The 18,754-nt window shown below is 42.1% G+C and overlaps 1 protein-coding gene across 2 annotated transcripts in view; it reads left to right on the top strand.

Annotated features, from left to right (window-relative positions):
* The window catches only part of LOC122561331 (metal transporter CNNM2-like), a 256,151-nt gene extending 244,279 nt beyond the window's left edge, over nucleotides 1–11,872 (top strand). For both annotated transcript variants that reach the window (XM_043713039.1, XM_043713040.1), the window contains one exon: nucleotides 10,093–11,872. In XM_043713039.1, coding sequence (XP_043568974.1) covers nucleotides 10,093–10,299 — 207 coding nt within the window. In that variant the 3' untranslated portion in view covers nucleotides 10,300–11,872. The remainder of the gene's footprint in view (nucleotides 1–10,092) is intronic.
* The last annotated feature ends 6,882 nt before the right edge of the window (nucleotides 11,873–18,754 follow it).

Raw genomic sequence — 18,754 nt, 5'->3', positions numbered from 1 at the left:
TGACGGCGGATGATGCGCTGTACATGGAGATTGGTGGGGTGGTAGGTGAGGACCAGTGGGGTTCTGTCCTGGTGGCGGTTGGAGGGGCGGGGCTCAAGGGGGGAGGAGCGGGAAGTGGAGGAGATGCGGTGGAGGGCGCCGTCGACCACGTCGGGGGGGAAATTGCGGTCCTTGAAGAAGGAGGCCATCTGTGTTGTACGTATTTTGAACTGGTCCTCCTGGGAGCAGATGCGGCGGAGACGAAGGAATGCCTCCATCCTACTCCGACCTATCACCCTCACCTTGACCTCTTTCCACCTATCACATTTCCAGCGCCCCTCCTCCAAGTCCCTCCTCCCTACCTTTTATCTTCTCCTGCTGAACACTCTCTGCTCATTCCTGAAGAAGGGCCTGTGCCCGAAACGTAGAATCTCCTGTTCCCTGGATGCTGCCTGACCTGCTGTACTGTTCCAGCAATAAAGTTTCAACTGCTGAGTAGTGTTGTAGAACAAAGGGACCTAGAAGTTCAGTCACAATTCTTTAAACATTCATGTCAAAGGTAGACAGTGGTTAAGGCATTTAGCATGCTTGCCTTCATTTCTCAGACCTTTGAGTATAGGAGTAGGAATGTCACATTCAGATTGTTTAGGACATTGGATGAATTTCTGGAGTACTGTGTGCCGTTCTGGTCGCCCTGTTATAGGAAGGGTATTATTAAATTGGAGAGGGTTCAGGAAAGATTTACCAGGATGTTGCCAGGAATGGAGGGTTTGATTTATAAGGAGAGGCTGAATGGCCTGGGACTTGTTTCACTGGGGTGTAGCAGGTTGAGGGTGAGCTTATAGAGGTTTATAAAAGCATGATTAGGCATAGATAAGGTAAATAGGAAGGATCTTTTTTCCCAGGGTAGTGGAGCCCAAAACTACAGGGGATAGATTTAAGGTGAGAGGGAAAAGATATAAAAGGAACCTAAGGGACAACTTTTTCATGCAGAGGGTGATGTGTTTATGGAACAAGCTGCCAGAGGAGGTGATGGAAGTGCATACAATTACAACATTTAAAAGGCATCTGGATGGGTACATGAATAGAAAGGGGAGAGAGGAGTATATAGGCCAAATGCTGGCAAATGGGACTAGATCAGTTTAGGCTCTCTGGTCAGTGCAGACAATTTGGACCCTGCTGTATGATTTTATGACTCTAACTTGCCAATTTGGACAGCTATTGCAAATTGTAATAGGAAATTTTTTTTATAAAGAGACAAAGTCTCTTCCCTGGTGTGGGGAAGTCCAGAACTAAAGGGCATAGGTTTTGGATGAGAGGGGAAAGATATAAAAGGAGACCTAATGGACAACCCTTTCACGCAGAAGGTGGTATGTGTAAGGAATGAGCTGCTAGATTGGGTTTGGATATCTGGTTGGCATGGATGAATTGGACCGAAGGGTCTGTTTCCATGCTGTACATCTCTATGACTCTATGACTCTCTGATCATTTTGTGCATGTATTTTGGATGAAATTTTAAGATTTTGCCGTGTAGCTTCACTTATTTGATGAAATCATTTTAATGATTTTTTTATTATATATTTTGCTATTTACGGATAATACTTCTATTACTTCATAGAAATATTTGTAGTCATACCAAACCATGGCAGATTTATTTACAGGTAATCATTAACCAAACAATAACAAAATTATTGATGTCAGTCCAAGAGCACAATAGCTTTGAACCAGTTCTTGAAAGGGTTTAACAAAAAGCAGCTGACATCCTTTTTCACATAGTGGTGTCTTCCTGACCCCTGAACCAGAAGCTACAGGTTCATGCCCTACTTGAAGAAAGCATGAAAATAGATGAAAAGTGAAAATCATCAACTGGAATATCGAAAAATAATGTGCAGAACTTCTTAGAGAAAAATGGTAGTTGAGATGCTGCCTGATCCCTGCTGTTTATAATCTTTCTCTAAATTGGATACTCTTTTCTGGCTGTGGCTTTCTGTTTGTTCCATACCTGTTGTGATTAGATAATTAACTGCCACGTTAAACGTTACCACATTTTATATCCACAAAGTTGCCTGAGAATTTAGTCTGCACAAGCATCTCTGAACTAAGTGCTGTTTCTGTTAAAACACCTGATTTTGATTATGATTAACAGCCTAATGATGCATATTAATTGTTTCGAGCAGTTCGATGTGCTTCATTCCTACTTATACAGACACGTGAACCCCCAGTACAGACTCATTTGGCCAAATCTTGTCTTTCTGTTGCTGTTTTTCTTTGGCTGTCTGCTCTCTCATGAGACAGAGATAACTGGTGATGATTTAACCCCACCAATCAGGCGAGTGGAGAGGTTGAAAAGAGAGTCCTTCAAGGTAACCTCAGCCAGTGTCGGAATTGAACCCACACTGTTGGCATCATTCTGCATCGCAAAGGAGACAGCTGGTGAGCCTGGAATCTGATCAGAGTAGAGAAGGGCCCTGAGGATGCAGGCTAAGCAAACTCACAGTTGGATGCTCTTCGCTTGATCCCAATAACTTGCATTTGCACTACCCATGTGGTTTAACATTGTATCAAATTACTGATGATGCTAGAACATAGAAATGTGAAGCATTTACAATTTCAGTATCCTGGCCTATGAACTTGGTCTCCCTGAAGTTGATGGTCAAGTTAAACTTCACAGTCATGAGTGAATCTGTCTGTTTGCAGCTGAAAATTTTCCTCAGTCTGGCATCATTGGTATAGAGCAAATTTCGTTTTAGGACTTGGTGCCTTTTTGCCTTGGATCTCAGGTGGACAACACTGAATAGCTTTCTGTTCTAGTATATAATTGGCCACCTTCAGTAGTTAGACTGCAAGTTTATGATAGCAAGCAAAGAACATGTCAAAAGGTTCCGGTCTCAAAAAAACTGTTTGAACCCTCTACTTATCTCAAAGGGTTCCAATGTTGCCCTTTCATAGTTGACCTGATCTACCATGTATTCATAGAAAAAGGAGGTCACAACCTATATCTTTGGAGGACAGTCTAATTTTCTTCAGTTTAAATGAACTACCTCTGCTCATGTGATCAAATGCCTTGGTGCAATCAAAGAATACAATATTTATCAGCCTCTTTTGTTCATAGAATTTCTCTTGAAGCTTCCAGACTGAAATGATCAGGTCAATTGCGGATCATCTTCCTCTTTCACCACATGTGAATTCTGGGTAGATGCTTTCATCAAGCATATCCTGAGATACTGCCTACCCCTTCCAACATCAGTGTAGAATGCAGAAGCTGAGGAATAATCAGTTTCTTCTGAAGATTTCAGGAATAGCATCAGCACTTGGAGCTTTGCCAAAGGCAACTTAATAGCTTTGCTAAGCTTCTCCACTATGGGTTCTTTCATGGTAGATAGGCCATCAGAGATTCTTGGAGACAGTGAGGTCTGCAGATGCTGGAGATCAGAGTTGTGTGTGTGTTGCTGGAAAAGCACAGCAGGTCAGGCAACATCCAAGGAGCAGGAAAGTCAGTGATTCTTCCTTTCTGACAGTATATTCAAAGTAGTGATACACCCATCTGCAATTGTTTAATGGAGTTGGTAAAGATTGAAATAAGTCCACAGAGGCCAGATGTCTTGGCACTGTCCTTGTACGTTGAATGCTATTTGATGTAAGGAAGTACTCCAATGTCCTGCTGGAAAATGATGGCCCATTATTTGTGGCCAGTACTTCTGGGAGTCCATGCATTGTAAAAGATATGTATGGTTTATATATAATAATGTTTGACGAATGACCTCTATGCACATCCAACCAGTTGGAGTTGGCACCCACAATGATTAAGAACATTGAGCTCATGAAAGGACCTGCAGAGTTGATATGTAACCACATTCAGGGTTTCCCTGGCCATTCCGATGAATGTGGGAGAGTTGCTGGTGGTAATGTTTGCCCTTGTTGGCACTCTGGCCAGTACCCCACCAACGCAGCTATATCTTCATCCAATCCTAGCCATCACACATAACTTCTCTCTAACATCTTAGTTTTGGAGACCCCTGGATGACACTGGTGGAGTTCAGCCAGTAACTGGCAGCAACCTTTGCTAGGGACAGTCACTCTTGCTCTCCATAATAATATGTCATCCTCATAATATTATGCTGTTCTCTCTCTGTCCAGAAAGGTTTCAATTCTGGTTGTGACGGCCCTTTATTCACCCCCATTACCACCAGCTGTTTCAGTTTGGCCAGGACCCAGATCTTCTATGTTCAATGTCTGATATTGTTATCTGTGACTGGGAGTGTGTCCAGAAAATTTTATACCATTATAGATTGTTCCAGTGGCAGTACCACCGACAGTGTGTCTACCAGAGGCAGCACAACGCATCAGCATTCGCTACTTGGCCTCTCGGATGGTGTTCCAACCTGCAATTAGAGCACACTGCTGAGTTCAGCCTGAAACTATGGATGGCGCTGCTTTGTCCTCTTTAAGTAGGCCTAGCAGGCATTTGTGGTCTGTTATTATTATACATTTTTGTCTATAAAGGTATTGGTGAAGCCTCCTGACTTCAAATTTGACCACCAAACCTTGCTTTTCTATGTGTGTGTACTTCTGCTCTGCATTAGCCAAAGTCCTGAATTCATAGCTTTTGGGCATTCCATTCTATTGGGCCTCCTACAAGCTAATTCTACCCTGATATCATACAGAGAGGCAGCACATGTCAATACCAAATCTCACTTGGGATCATAATGTGACAACATCTTATAGGATGATAGCTGTTTCTTTACTTCCATGAAAGCCATGGTTTGGTTATGTGCCCATTTCCAAGGTTGACCCTTTTTGAGGAGTTGATGCAAAGGTGGCAGGATGGGGGCCAGATTAGGTATGAACTCTCCACAATAATTCACCAGCCCAAGGGAAGATCTAAGCTCTGGTACAGACACTGGAGTCGGGCACCTTTGACTGCCGTCACTTTATCTTCCAACGTGTGTAACCCGATCTTTAGATTTAGATTCTCTACAATGTGGAAACAGGCCCTTCGGCCCAACAAGTCCACACCGACCCTCTGAAGAGTAACCCACCCAGACCCATTTCCCCTCAGACTAATGCACCTAACACTATGGGCAATTTAGCATGGCCAATTCACCCGACCTGCACATCTTTGGACTGTGTGAGGAAACTGGAGCACTCGGAGGAATCCCGCGCAGACACTGGGAGAATGTGCAAACTCCACACAGGTAGTCGCCAGAGGCTGAAATTGATTCTGGGACCCTGGTGCTATGAGGCAGCAGTGCTAACCACTGAGCCACCGTGCTGCCCCTTGTTGACTCTGTAGCCCAAGTAGGTCACTTGGAGTGCATGGAACTCAGTTTTCCTTTCTAAGGCTTATGCCTGCCTGGGAGACATAGTTAAGGACTATGTCCAAGTTCTCTAAGTGCTCTGTATTGGTTTCCGTAATTAGTACATCAATTAGATAAATTGCCACCTGGGGTAGACCTTGTAAAATGTTCTTCATCGTCTGCTGAATGATTGCACAGACTGACAATACCCCAAATGGCTGTCTCTTTATATAGGTATAAGCCCATATGGATATGAATTGTAGCATACGTCTGGGAATCCTCACCTAACTGTAATTGCAAGTACGCATGGCTCATGTGCAGCTTTGTGCCAGCTGTATGTGAGGGATTGGTCATTTATCCAGCTGCAAAAAGTAGTTTACCGTTTGTTCACTAAGGGGAAAAAGCCCATCAGGCTTCACAGTCAGTACGACTGGTGCTGCCCATTCTGCAAACTGGACAGGTTCGATGATTCCTTCACTGTCTAGCTTTCCCGTAGTTTTATAGTTAAAACTTTTAGTTGTCAAGTTAGATATCTAAAGTAAAAATTGAAGGAACTGCGGATGCTGTAAATCAGAAACCAAAACAGAAATTGCTAGAAAAGCTCAGCAGGTCTGAAGCATCTAAGGGGATAAATCAGAGTTAACGTTTCGGGACCCTGAGGAAGGGTCACTTGACCTGAAACGTTAACTCTGATTTCTCTCCACAGATGCCTACAGACCTGCTGAGCTTTTCCAGCAATTTCTGTCGATATCTAAAGTGTTGGTGGTTGACTGATGTAATTTGTTCAAAACTAGAAGTACACTTTACAATTAGTATGTTTACCTCAGTTTAATATGATGAACCAGAAGTAGGTTGCTTTTTTAAATCTTGTTATTAATACTGTACGTTTGTAAAAAGATATTTCATAGTACCTCCACAAGGACACAGTGGCTCAGTGGTTAGCGCTGCTGCCTCACAGCACCAGGGACCCGGGTTCGGTTCCAGCCTTGGGCGTCTGTCTGTCTGTCTGGAGTTTGTACATTCTCCCCGTGTCTGTATGAGTTTCTTTCAGGTGCTCTGGTTTCCTCCCACAATCCAAAGATGTGCAGGCGAGCTGAATTGGCAATGCTAAATTGCCCATAGTGTTCAGGGATGTGTAGATGCATTAATCAAAGTTTGGGTGAAGATTTGTAGCTCGGGTGCTCGTTGTTGTGGTTCTGTTCGCCGAGCTGGAAATTTTTGTTGCAAACGTTTCGTCCCCTGTCTAGGTGACATCCTCAGTGCTTGGGAGACTCCTGTGAAGCGCTTCTGTGGTGTTTCCTCCGGCATTTATAGTGGCCTGTCCCTGCCGCTTCCGGTTGTCAGTTTCAGCTGTCCGCTGTAGTGGCCGGTATATTGGGTCCAGGTCGATGTGAGTTTGTGGATGAGTGCCATGCTTCTAGGAATTCCCTGGCTGTTCTTTGTTTGGCTTGCCCTATAATGGTAGTGTTGTCCCAGTCGAATTCATGTTGCTTGTCGTCTGCGTGTGTGGCTACTAAGGATAGCTGGTCGTGCAACGAAACGTTTGCAACAAAAATTTCCAGCTCGGCGAACAGAACCACAACATGCATTAATCAGTAGTAAATGTAGAGTAATAGGGTGGGTGGTGGGAGGGTCTTCGGAGGATTGGGATAAAAGGCCTGTTTACACATTGTAGGGATTTTATGATTCTGTTCTAAGTGTAGTAAATCTTCTGCATTATATTGGCCGATTTTATTTCATAATATACAATAGGTGCAGGAGTAGGCCATTCTGCCCTTCGAGCCTTTCAATATGATCATGGCTGATCATCCTTAATCAGTATCCTGTCCCTGCCTTATCTCCATAACCCTTGATTCCACAATTCTTGAGAGCTCTATCCAACTCTTTCTTAAATTAATCCAGAGACTGGGCCTCCACTGCCCTCTGAGGCAGAGCATTCCACACAGCCAACACAGTCTGGGTGAAGAAGTTTCTCCTCATCTCTGTCCTAAATGGTCTACCCCGTATTTTTAAGCTGTGTCCTCTGGTTCGGCACTCACCCATCAGCAGAAACATGTTTCCTGCCTCCAGAGTGTCCATCCTTTAACAATCTTATATGTCTCAATCATATCCCCTCTCAGTCTTCTAAACTCAAGGGTATACAAGCCCAGTTGCTCCAGTCTTTCAGTGTAAGGTAATCCCGCCATTCCAGGAATTGACTTCGTGAACCTCCGCTGCACTCCCTCAATAGCCAGAATGTCTTTCCTCAAATTTGGAGACCAGAACTGCACACAGTACTCCAGGTGTGGTCTCACCAGGATCCTGTACAGCTGCAGAAGAACCTCTTTGCTTCTATACTCAATCCCTCTTGTTATGAAGGCCAGCATGCTTTTAGCTGCCTTCACTACCTGCTGTACCTGCATGCTTACCTTCAGTGACTGGGTACAAAAACTCTCTGTAATGCCCCTTTACCTAAATTGATTCCATTTAGGTAGTAATCTGCCTTCCTGTTCTTGCCACCAAAGTGGATAACCGTACATTTATCCACATTAAACTGCAGTTTGCATTTGATATTTTTCCCAATTTGCTACACAAAATAGTTTGTTATTGCCTGTTCTTTTCATAATGTTAGCAATGTTGAAATTTTTAGTTTAAGTTCTGTAATTTTACAGAATTAATGTAAATAACATACCAGATAACTAATTTTCTTTAGACTTATGAAAGCATTTTAATTAAAAACAGAACGGGCCCTGTAGAAATATCGGAAGAGTAGGACAAGTCTTAAACGAGGAATCAAGCGGGCTAAAAGGGGTCATGAAATAGCTTTAGCAAGCAGAATTAAGGAGAATCCCAAAGCATTTTATTCTTATATAAAAAGCAAGCGGGTAACTAGAGAAAGGATTGGTCCACCAAGGATAATGAAGGAAGGCTGTGTGTCAAACCTGAGAGAATGGGTGAGATTCTGAATGATTACTTTGCATCAGTGTTCACTTAGGAGAGGAACATGATGAAACTTGAGATTAGAGATAGAAGTTTAATTAGTCTGGATCATGTTGACAGAAGTAGGGAAGATGTCTTGGGTAGGCTAGAGGTTATTAAGGTGGACAAATCCCCAGGACTGGAAGAGATCAATGCCAGGTTGCTGAGGGAAGTGAGAGAGGAAGTAGCTGGGGCCCTGACAGATATCTTTGTGGCATCCTTATATACAGGTGAAGTGCCGGAGGACTGAAAGGTTGCTCATATTGTCCCCCTGTACAAGAAGGGTAGTAGGGATATTCCAGGTAACTACAGACCAGTACGTCGGTGGTGGGAAAGTTGATGGAGAGGGTACTGAGGGATAGGATCTATTTATATTTAGAAAAGAATGGGCTTATCAGTGATAGGCAACATGGTTTTGTGCAGGGGAGGTCGTGCCTTACCAACTTAATAGAGTTCTTTGAGGAAGTGACCAAGTTGGTAGATGAAGGAAGGGCTGTTGATGTCATATACATGGACTTTAGTAAGGTGTTTGATAAGGTTCCCCATGGTAGACTAATAGAGAAGGTGAAATCACATGGTGTGCAGGGTGTTCCAGCTAGGTGGATAAAGACCTGGTTAAGTAACAGGAGACAGAGATTAGTAGTTGAAGGGAGTTTCTCAAAATGGAGAAAGGTGACCAGTGGTGTTCCACAGGGGTCAGTGTTGGGGCCACTGTTGCTTGTAATGTACATAAATGATCTGGAAGAGGGCACTGTTGGTATGATCAGCAAGTTTGCAGATGAACAAAGATTGGTGGAGTAACAGAAAGCATAAGGGACTGTCAAAGAGTACAGGTGGATATAGATACACTGGAGAATTGGGTGGGAAAATGGTAGATGGAGTTCAATCTAGAAAAATATGAGGTGATGCATTTAGGCAAGTCTAATTCTAGAGCGAATTATACAGTAAATGAAAGAGCTTTGGGAAAAGTTGATGGGCAGAGAGATTTAGGAGTTCAGGTCAATTGTACCGTGAAGGTTGCTGCACAGGTGGATAGAGTGGTCAAGAAGGCATATAGTATGCTTGCCTTCATCAGACGGGGTATTGAGTATAAGAGCTGGCAAGTCATGTTAAAATTGTACAAGACATTGGTTCGGCCACATTTAGGATACTGTGTACAGTTCTGGTCGCCATGTTATCAAAAGGATGTGGATGCTTCGGAGACGGTGCAGAGAAGGTTAATGAGGATGTTGCCTGGTATGGAAGGTGCTAGCTATGAAGAGAGATTGAGTAGGTTAGGATTGTTTTCATTAGAAGCAAGGAGATTGAGGGGAGACCTGATTGAGGTTTACAAAATCATGAAGGGTATAGACAGGGTAGATAGAGACGAGCTTTTTCCTAGAGTGAAGGATTCAATAACGAGAGGTCACGCTTTCAAGGTAAGAGGTGGAAAGTTTAAGGGGGATACACGTGGCAAGTGCTTTACACAGAGGGTGGTGGGCATCTGGAACACGTTGCCAGCAGAGGTGGTAGAGGCAGGCATGGTAGATTCATTTAAGATGCGCCTGGACAGATGCATGACTAGGTGGAGAGCAGAGGGATACAGATGCTTAGGAATTGACCGACCGGTTTAGACAGTACATTTGGATCGGCTCAGGCTTGGAGGACTGAAGGGCCTGTTCTTGGGCTTTAAATTTTCTTTGTTATTTGTTTTAATGCTGCTCTTCTCTTGGAAATTTTAAAAAATTGAGCCTTGATTGAATGAAAAGTGCAGTTTTCTTTGTTAACTGATACAATATCCCAAGGAGCAAGAATTGGTCTTTTTCCATTTTAAGTGAAAACTGGTTGTGTATTTAATTAGCATATTCTCATTTTGCAGATTACAAGACAACATTATCAGAATGCCTTGATGGCATCCATAATGGACAAAACACCACAGTCATCAGACAGTGAAAATACTAAGATTGAATTGACTTTAAATGAGCTGCATGATCATTTACCTGATGAAACGGCAAACCTCCTAAATGAACAGAACTGTGTGTCTCATAAATCAAATCACAGCATGCACAATGAAGGCACGATATAGAATACCTGCAGGATTTTGTCCTCACTAATGTTTCAGAGAGCAAATCCTGTATTCCGTATGCATGCACACATGCAAGCACATATGTCCACTGTCATGAGACCAAAGAAATGTGCCTCGGCACAAGAAGGTGAAGGAAGACGATCAGAGGTGGGTGAACTGAACATTAAACAACTGCCAAGATTCAGACAGATCCTCTGTGCACAGGTGTCTTGTTATCCTTTATTATTGTGGGATTTTTTTTTTGTTTTCCTTACACAAAAGGAGAATGGTAAAATATTGGAAAAAAGTGCAAGTATATAGCTGCTTTGTGGCTGAGAAAAGAAATGTGTATTTTTTTAATGAAGACTTACTGAGATTAACTGTGACACTGTAAAACATTTTTAAAAAAATTATGGTATGTGATTTAAGATGGTCATTGAAGGTGAATTTTCTAAATTTTGAGGATGCTTCCATTACTCCTGCTTAATTTAGTACATGTTTGATATTTTAACTTCCTATTGCATTATATGGGACATAGCTGCATATTTTAATCCCAAAAGAGTTGGGGTTGCTGGGCATTTAAATTGTAACTTGAATATGGAAACTCAGTTCAACATTTGCACAACACATCATTGACGTAATTGATTTCGACACTTGTATGCAAACTGTGAATAACAGTCCTATATAGGGACTGGAGAACTTCTTTGGAAGGAATAGCTACATTACATAGCAATTAAATATGCCAAATCCATAAATGGTAGAATGTTTTAAAAAAAAAGGGTTTTTCACATGTGAGAAACACAGCTATAATTGTACAAGTGTTCTTACAGCAGAACTGACTATCACTACGTATTGTTTAATCAACCAAGTTTGCAAGTAAATTGCAATTTGTATTATATTGTACAAAACTGACTCTGAGGTGAAGTATTCTGACTACAGTATTCATAACTGTGTATATATTAAGCACAAAAAAATCTATGGATGAAGTGTAAGTTTCATAAGATTGTCAGTTAAATGACATTTATAATTAACAATGGTCAAGACTTTGTAGATTTGCAGACTATTTATTTTGTATATGATTTATTTGTATATTTTGTGATTTAATTGAGTGTTTTGTTTATTATTCTATCATTCCATTTTGGTTAAAATGGTTTTATTCTAAATGGCATTTCATTCCAGTTTTTTCCATTGTAATATTTCTCAACTTGGTAAGAATTTTGGTTATATTCTTGGTAATGAGTGCCTCTTCACTCTGTTTTTTTTCCTTTAAGCAGTTATAAACTGGTAAAATCATTTAATGGGGATAATTATGGAAATGTTAAAAGACTAACTTGTGGCCTAGAGTTGGTTAATGGAACTTTTCATTTTATACTTCAAAAGTGAATAACTTTAATAAAGAAATTATTCGTAATTAAATGGACACTGATTTATTATCAGGACATGTTTGAAAATTAAGTTTTGCAACTAGTCCAGAAATTTAATGGGAATATTGGCTGTCCATTAATCCAGAGTCGAGAGTGCGGTGCTGGAAATGAGCATCATTCCTGATGAAGGGCTTATGCCCGAAACGTCGATTCTCCTGCTCCTTGAATGCTGCCTGACCTGCTGTGCTTTTCCAGCACCACACTCTCGACTCTGATCTCCAGCATCTGCAGTCCTCACTTCCTCCTTGTCCATTAATCCAACAATAGTCGACGACTTCAAAGATTCATCATATTTATTTACCTTAAATCATCATTGTTGCTTACTGTGCAGTCACAGCACTGCTTTGGAAAGGGATTTAACCAGATCTATAATGTTGTACCGGGTATCAGGAATTTAACTAAGTACCAATGTTTTCATTTATACTGTACAGTGGGAAATTGCCATATGTCTGAAATAAACTTCTCTGCGTGTTGAATGGAACAGATGCTTTTATCTGTTTACAGCCAATGCAAGAAATATTAGTTAGGACAACACAGTTTTCCCCTTTTCACCCCATGTCAGGAAAGCACAGATTAATTATCAAAACTTTAGAAGAATATCCTTAATGTTGTACCAGCATGGCATCTACTTCCTACTTTGGTCCCTCTGTATGCATCTGTAAGAGTACCGATGTTAATTATTGGCCCTTTTGGTGTCCACTGCTGCTCATGAGGGGCATGAATTGCCCAACTCATTTCACATGGGACCATTGTAGATACTGCAGTAAGGGAGATTCATCTTATCAATTCTGTACTGGACTCAAACTCCAGGCCCTCAGAGATGGAATAGTCCCTAACTTGAGCAATATTTAATTATAACTTTGTTATATGCTAGTATAATGCACATGAACAATATTTTATTTATGTATTATATGCTAGTACAATGCACTTGAGTAATATTGTGTTACGCGCTAGAACAATGCACTTGAGCAATATTTAATTATAATTGTATAATATGCTAGATAAATGCATACTAATGTTGATAATTCATAGAAACAATATATGTTATTTAAGTGGCTGGTGTGTTGACCTCTGGGAGGTTTACCAAGGGTTTGACAGATATGTATATCAAAAGTGCCAGTTCTAATAAAAAGTTTATGAAATAAGCTGATACTTTTTTTTTAATGAGACTAGCAGGCAATCTGCAAAATCTTTCCAGGTGAATAAGTCAATTTTACTGTATTTTAATATAAATGTATTAATATAAAAATATAAAAATACATATAAATGTATACCTAACATCTGTTCCTATAGTTCACTGAAACATTTTTTTTCGTTCATGGGATGTAGGCATTTCTGGCAAGGATGTGTTGACCATCCCTAACTGCTTTTGGGAAAGTGATGTTGAGCCACCTTGAACCACTGAAGTACATATGGTGGCGGTACAACTTTGGAAGAAGTTCCAGGAATTTGACCTAGGGACGGGAAAGGTCTGCCAATAGATTTCCAATGGTGCTTGACTAGTTGGAAGGCTAGGCTGTTAAAATTTGTGTTCCAGCACAGTTCTTCAGTTCAATTGTGATTTGGCTTGGCAAGATGAGCCTAAAGCAACATAATTTTTTGACATTGTAGTTGGTGTGTCTACAAAGGTGCAAATAAAGTCAACTGGTTAATTTCTTTCTGTGGTTTTCAGTGGCTTATGGTCTAGGCTATAGTTTAGAGTTGATTTGAAAATGGTGAATAATTCCATCAAAAACCTGATTCAACTTTAGCAGCAGCCTTTACAATTGTCACGGAGCATTTGACTCACAGTATTAGTTCTTGTAATCTCTATTGAGTATTAAAATCAATATTTGATACAGAAATCTAACCAAGAGTTACCAGAAAAAAATCATGTGAAGCGAGAGGGCCAAACATACATTAAATTACATTTGTTAGTCTTGGTTTAGAGATGAAAGTAATTTCTCTAAATTTCCATCTTTGGTTTTTGCATTGTTTGTAGTTCTTCCACTTTTGAATCACAAGGCTGTCAGTTCAGCTGCTACCCTAAGATTTAATACTGCCTAAAGTTTACTGAAATAGCTGGTATCATTCAGCCGTTTAAGGATATTGGAAGCTTATTGCATTTAATTATGGAAACAAAGTGTCGCTGATATTTATACCATAATCATTGTACTTCAAGTAATAATCTTTTTGTAGCAAGTTTCTCCCAGACATTTTTTGCAGGCAACCTATTGACCAGTTCTAGGAGTCCGGAGAAGGATACACTTCAACTGGAGACCAGAAAGGCGACTGTTTAAAGGCACAGAGTATTGTTGTGGTTGTAAATGGTTTTCATGCATCCATGATCCCTTTAATATAAAATAAGTAGAGGACTGTAGTAGAAATATTGAATAGGATAAAAATAAATCCCAACCCTCCTCTGACCCTACCAGTATAACCGTTTATTCTCCCATTGGTGTTTATCACTTCTCCTTAAGTAGATCTCATATACTTCAACTTCACCATGTGGTAAAGCATTTCACATTTTAACCACACTGAGTAAACATGTTTCCCCTGAAATCCCTACTGTAATTACTAATACTGATAATGCTAAGTGGAATAGTCACTATTCCAAATGGGATGCCTCCTACATTGTTGAGAATGGCAAATGTAGAAATTGCTGAGGTTTTGGCCATAATGTTTGAATTCTCATTAGATATGTGTTGTGATCTCTGTAGAGACTATTAATTTCTTAAGAAGAAATTAAAACTTCCTTTTATCGTCTGATAGAATTACACGTCAAATTCCATGTTTTATAATGGTGGAAAATTATCTGTCTAAGTCAGTCTTGAAAGTATTTAATGAGCTAGTTCTGCATCTCTTTGGGGAAGAGAATTCCAAGATGGACAATCCTCTGAGGAAAAATTACTTTAGTCTGAAGCAGTTTTATTTCTGAGACTCCTAATGCATAAACCGTGTTACCCAGTTTGAGATTATCACAAAATGGGAAACGGCCAGCGGATTGGCCATGCTAAATTGTCCAGGGCTGTACAGGATGGGTGTATTAGCCATGTAAAATGCAGGGATAGGGTAGGGCGGTGGGTCTGGGTGGGATACTCCTCAGAGGGTTTGTGTACACTCGATGGGCTGAATGGCCCTTCCACGCTGTAGGAATTCTATGAACCTATTAGCATCCAAACCATCAAGTCCCCTCACATTTTTTGGATCTTTTATGTTTCAGGAAAACCCCCAGATGTGGATCACATTTAAATTCAAAACAACATTGTTCCCATCACTGACCCTTAACTTATCACACATAGTATTCCCTATTTTGTACCTCTCCTTCCCTCACTGCCACTAATTCTGTTGGAAAACCTTTAATTACTATTTCCATCATTTATTTTTATTTCAGATTTTCAGCATCAGCAGAACAGGGACAGTGCCCCAAATCTGAGTATCTGAAAACTACCTGAAGATCAGATAGTTCAGTTAGCCATATAAGAATTTTGAGCGTTGTTAAATGAGTGAGAATCTCACTGGCTTGCCCAAGGGAGTTGCTGTATCAGTGTAGTGGAGAGCTGAATCATTGTGATTTTCCACACCCAATGTGGTCAGAGCAACTCTTTACTCCTCCTAGCCCAGCTCAGCCCACTTTTACATACCTTGCTTTCTTTACTATTATATATTCTAAAGGAACTTATCATCATGTTCTCATATATCCTTAATTCATTGAATTAAGGTTTCTGTGTTTTCTTGAGAAATCAGTAAGATCTGAAATCAGTCACTGACTTTATACTGAAATTACCAGTTGTGAGGCACACTACCTATATTTTGCTTTTATTGGCTAATCATCATCCAATATCTAACACATCCAAAGGATTTAGCAAGGTCTGATTTTAATGTATTGCCTTTTTATGTGGAGCTTAATAAAATGCTATGTTGTGTATTTTGCTTCCTAAGTTATTGGAACTACTGCACTTGGCTTCTCACTTCAGGAAGATCAAGGAAGTTAACCAGGCTCCTTCATGAATTCATGCCGATTGCTATTAGATAGATAACTGGCACGTGCATAGATAGGGTGGTGACTGTGACACAGGATTAGAAGTAAAGAGTTGAAGCCTGATCATGAATTCAGGAAGAATTTGCTAAGTGTGGGCTAGCGCCTGGAAAACTGCAAACTGTTGTTTAAAACAAAACAAATGATCCTTTAGGGAAGGAAGCTGTTATCCAGTGTAGGCAGTGACTTGTTGGAAATCACCAGAACCAGGCACAAGCGCCACTCTAGAATTGAGCATAACAATCAAGATTAACACTCCAGCATGATACTATGAGAGTCCTGCACTATTGGAGAACCTGTCTTTCAAATGAATGTGTTAACCTGAAACTAGTCTTCCCTCTCAGATGGATATAATAAATCTTGTTAGGAAGATCTGGGGGAGTTAACCCCGGTATCACGGCCACTATTGATGCCTGAATCAACATCATCATATCATCATCTAGTTATTATCACATTGCTATTTGTCTGCAACTCATTGTCTGCAACTTCTGATACTGCAACAATTTAGAAATACTTCATTAGCTCTCAACAGAGGCCTAATAGTCATGGGTGCATGCAAATGTTCTTGTTCTTTCTCACTGATTCTAGCTTACATGCGATTCCAATTCGTATGGGTAACCCTTCTTGCTCTCAGAAGACCTGGGGGAAATGTGATAAGTACTGGCTTGCCTATGTCACCTTCTGCCCAAGAACAAAAAATAATTTTCAGCTTTGTGTCTTGTAACCAACTCCGTTATTTAACAAAGACAAGATTTGTGGTTGTCTATTTGTTTTAAGTTAAAAATCACACAACACCAGGTTATAGTCCAACAGGTTTAAGCACACTAGCTTTCGGAGCGACGCTCCTTCATCAGGTGATTGTGGAGGGCTCGATCGTAACACAGAATTTATAGCAAAAATTTGCAGTGTGATGTAACTGAAATTATACATTGAAAAATTGATTGTCTGTTAAGCCTTTCATCTGTTACAAAACAGTGATAGTTTCACTTCTTTCATGTGTAAATCACAAAACACTTTTTTAAAAGTTGCATACTCGGGTAAGCTGTTAACAATGGTGATAGCTAGACAATATGTTGAAGGTGTTAGCCCCCTGTGTTCTCTGTCTATGCCATGATGCTTAGATTGATTCTAATCTAAAAAGTGAGATAATGGAGTTTTACATAAATTCATGCAGTTTTTTGAGCTCAGAGTTCTACATGAATGTATGCAGTTTTTGAGCAAAGTACAATGTAACTCTGCAAGTACAAATTCACCCCACAAAATATGTGTGTGCATGTGGGTCTTTGTCTGTGTGTGTCTATCTGTCTGGGGTGGGGGTTGTGAGTGTGAGAAAGTGTGTGTGTGTGTGTAGTGAGTGCAGAGTGTCTTATGTCTGTGAGAGGATGCATGTGTGGGAGTGTGTGTCTATAAGGGTGTGTGTGGGTGTCTGTGTGCACATCTGTGTGTACCTGTGTCCGTGTGTATGTGAGAGTGTGTGTGTATAGGAATATCCGTGTGTGTGTGTGTAGTGCAATGGTGATCACCTGTAATGTGACATGAACCCAAGGTCCCGGTTGAGGCCCTCCGTTTGGGTACCGAACTTGACTATCAGCCTCTGCTCGGCCACTTTCCTCTGCTGCCTGTCCCAAAGTCCACCTTGGAGGATGGTCACCCTAAGTTCCGAGGCTGAATGTCCTGGACCACTGAAGTGTTCCCCAACTGGGAGGGAACCCTCCTGTCTGTTGATTGTTGTGCGGTGCTCATTCATCCGTTGTCGTAGCCTTTGCTCGGTTTCCCCAATGTACCATGCCTCCGGACATCCTTGCCTGCAACGTATAAGATAGACAATGTTGGCTGAGTCACATGAGTACCTGCCATGTACCACCTTGTACAGGCAGGTACAGGCAGCATAGGAAAGTGGCCGAGCAGAGGCTGATAGCTAAGTTCAGTACCCATAGGGAGTGCCTCAACCGGGACCTTGGGTTCATGTCACATTACAGGTGATCACCATTGCACTACACACACACACACACACTGATATTCCTACACACAGACTCTCACATACACACGGACACAGGTACACACAGACACGCACACAAACACCCACGCACACAAACACCCACACACACCCGTATAGACACACACACTCCCCCACATGCACCCCCTCACAGACTTAAGACACTCTGCACTCACTACACACACACTTTCTCACACTCACAACCCCTACCCCAGACAGACACACACTGGTGGTGGCCTGGCCTCGGCCATGACGTGGCCAAACACTGCCACCGATGCGTTGTCTGCGCCCAGCACAACCCGGGGCGGCCCCTGCGCATTCCCCTGCCACACCAGCCATGGGCCAAGGGGCCCTGGGAGAACCTCCAGGTTGATTTCACAGGCCCCCTACCCTCCAGCTGTGGCAAGACGTATTGCCTGGTGATCGTTGACCATTTCACGCGCTGGGTAGAAGCCTTCCCTACACGGGACTGTACATCCGCCACCGTGGCCAGAGTGCTGGCCTTCGACATCTTCCCGCGCTGGGGGGTCCCCCTCCAGATTGACTTGGACCAGGGCATGCACTTCACCGGACGCGCAATGAAACTGGCCTGCCACCTCCTAGGCATCAGACAGCGCTTCCATTTCCCGTTCCATCCCCAGAGCTCCGGGATGGTCGAGCGCATGATCCGGACCCTCAAAGCGGCGATCGCGAGGGCGATCACCGAAACAGGGCAGGGCTGGGTGGACGTTCTGCCCTGCATACTGATGCGCTTAAGGGCCACCCCGGGCCGCTCCACTGGCCTCACTCCCTTAGAGCTCATGACGGGGAGGGCTATGCGACTACCAGAGAATGCCATGGTCGGGTGGGAAGACATGGCCCTCCTGAGGGACAGGATGACGCGCTATATCAGGCAGCTGGACGCGCAGCTGCGGGCCCTTAGACAAACTGCGCGTGACCAGCAGGACATTAGGGACCAGACAAAACTGCAACCGCATCTGCCCGCCCAACCCCTTCCCGGCGTTGGGGACAAAGTCCTGGTCAGGGCCGCCCCCGACC

The sequence above is a fragment of the Chiloscyllium plagiosum genome, chromosome 22, assembly GCF_004010195.1.
Source record: "Chiloscyllium plagiosum isolate BGI_BamShark_2017 chromosome 22, ASM401019v2, whole genome shotgun sequence".
Classification (NCBI taxonomy): domain Eukaryota; kingdom Metazoa; phylum Chordata; class Chondrichthyes; order Orectolobiformes; family Hemiscylliidae; genus Chiloscyllium; species Chiloscyllium plagiosum.
The sequence above is the reverse complement of the archived record's forward strand: the minus strand, read 5'-3'. Positions and strand labels throughout refer to the sequence as shown.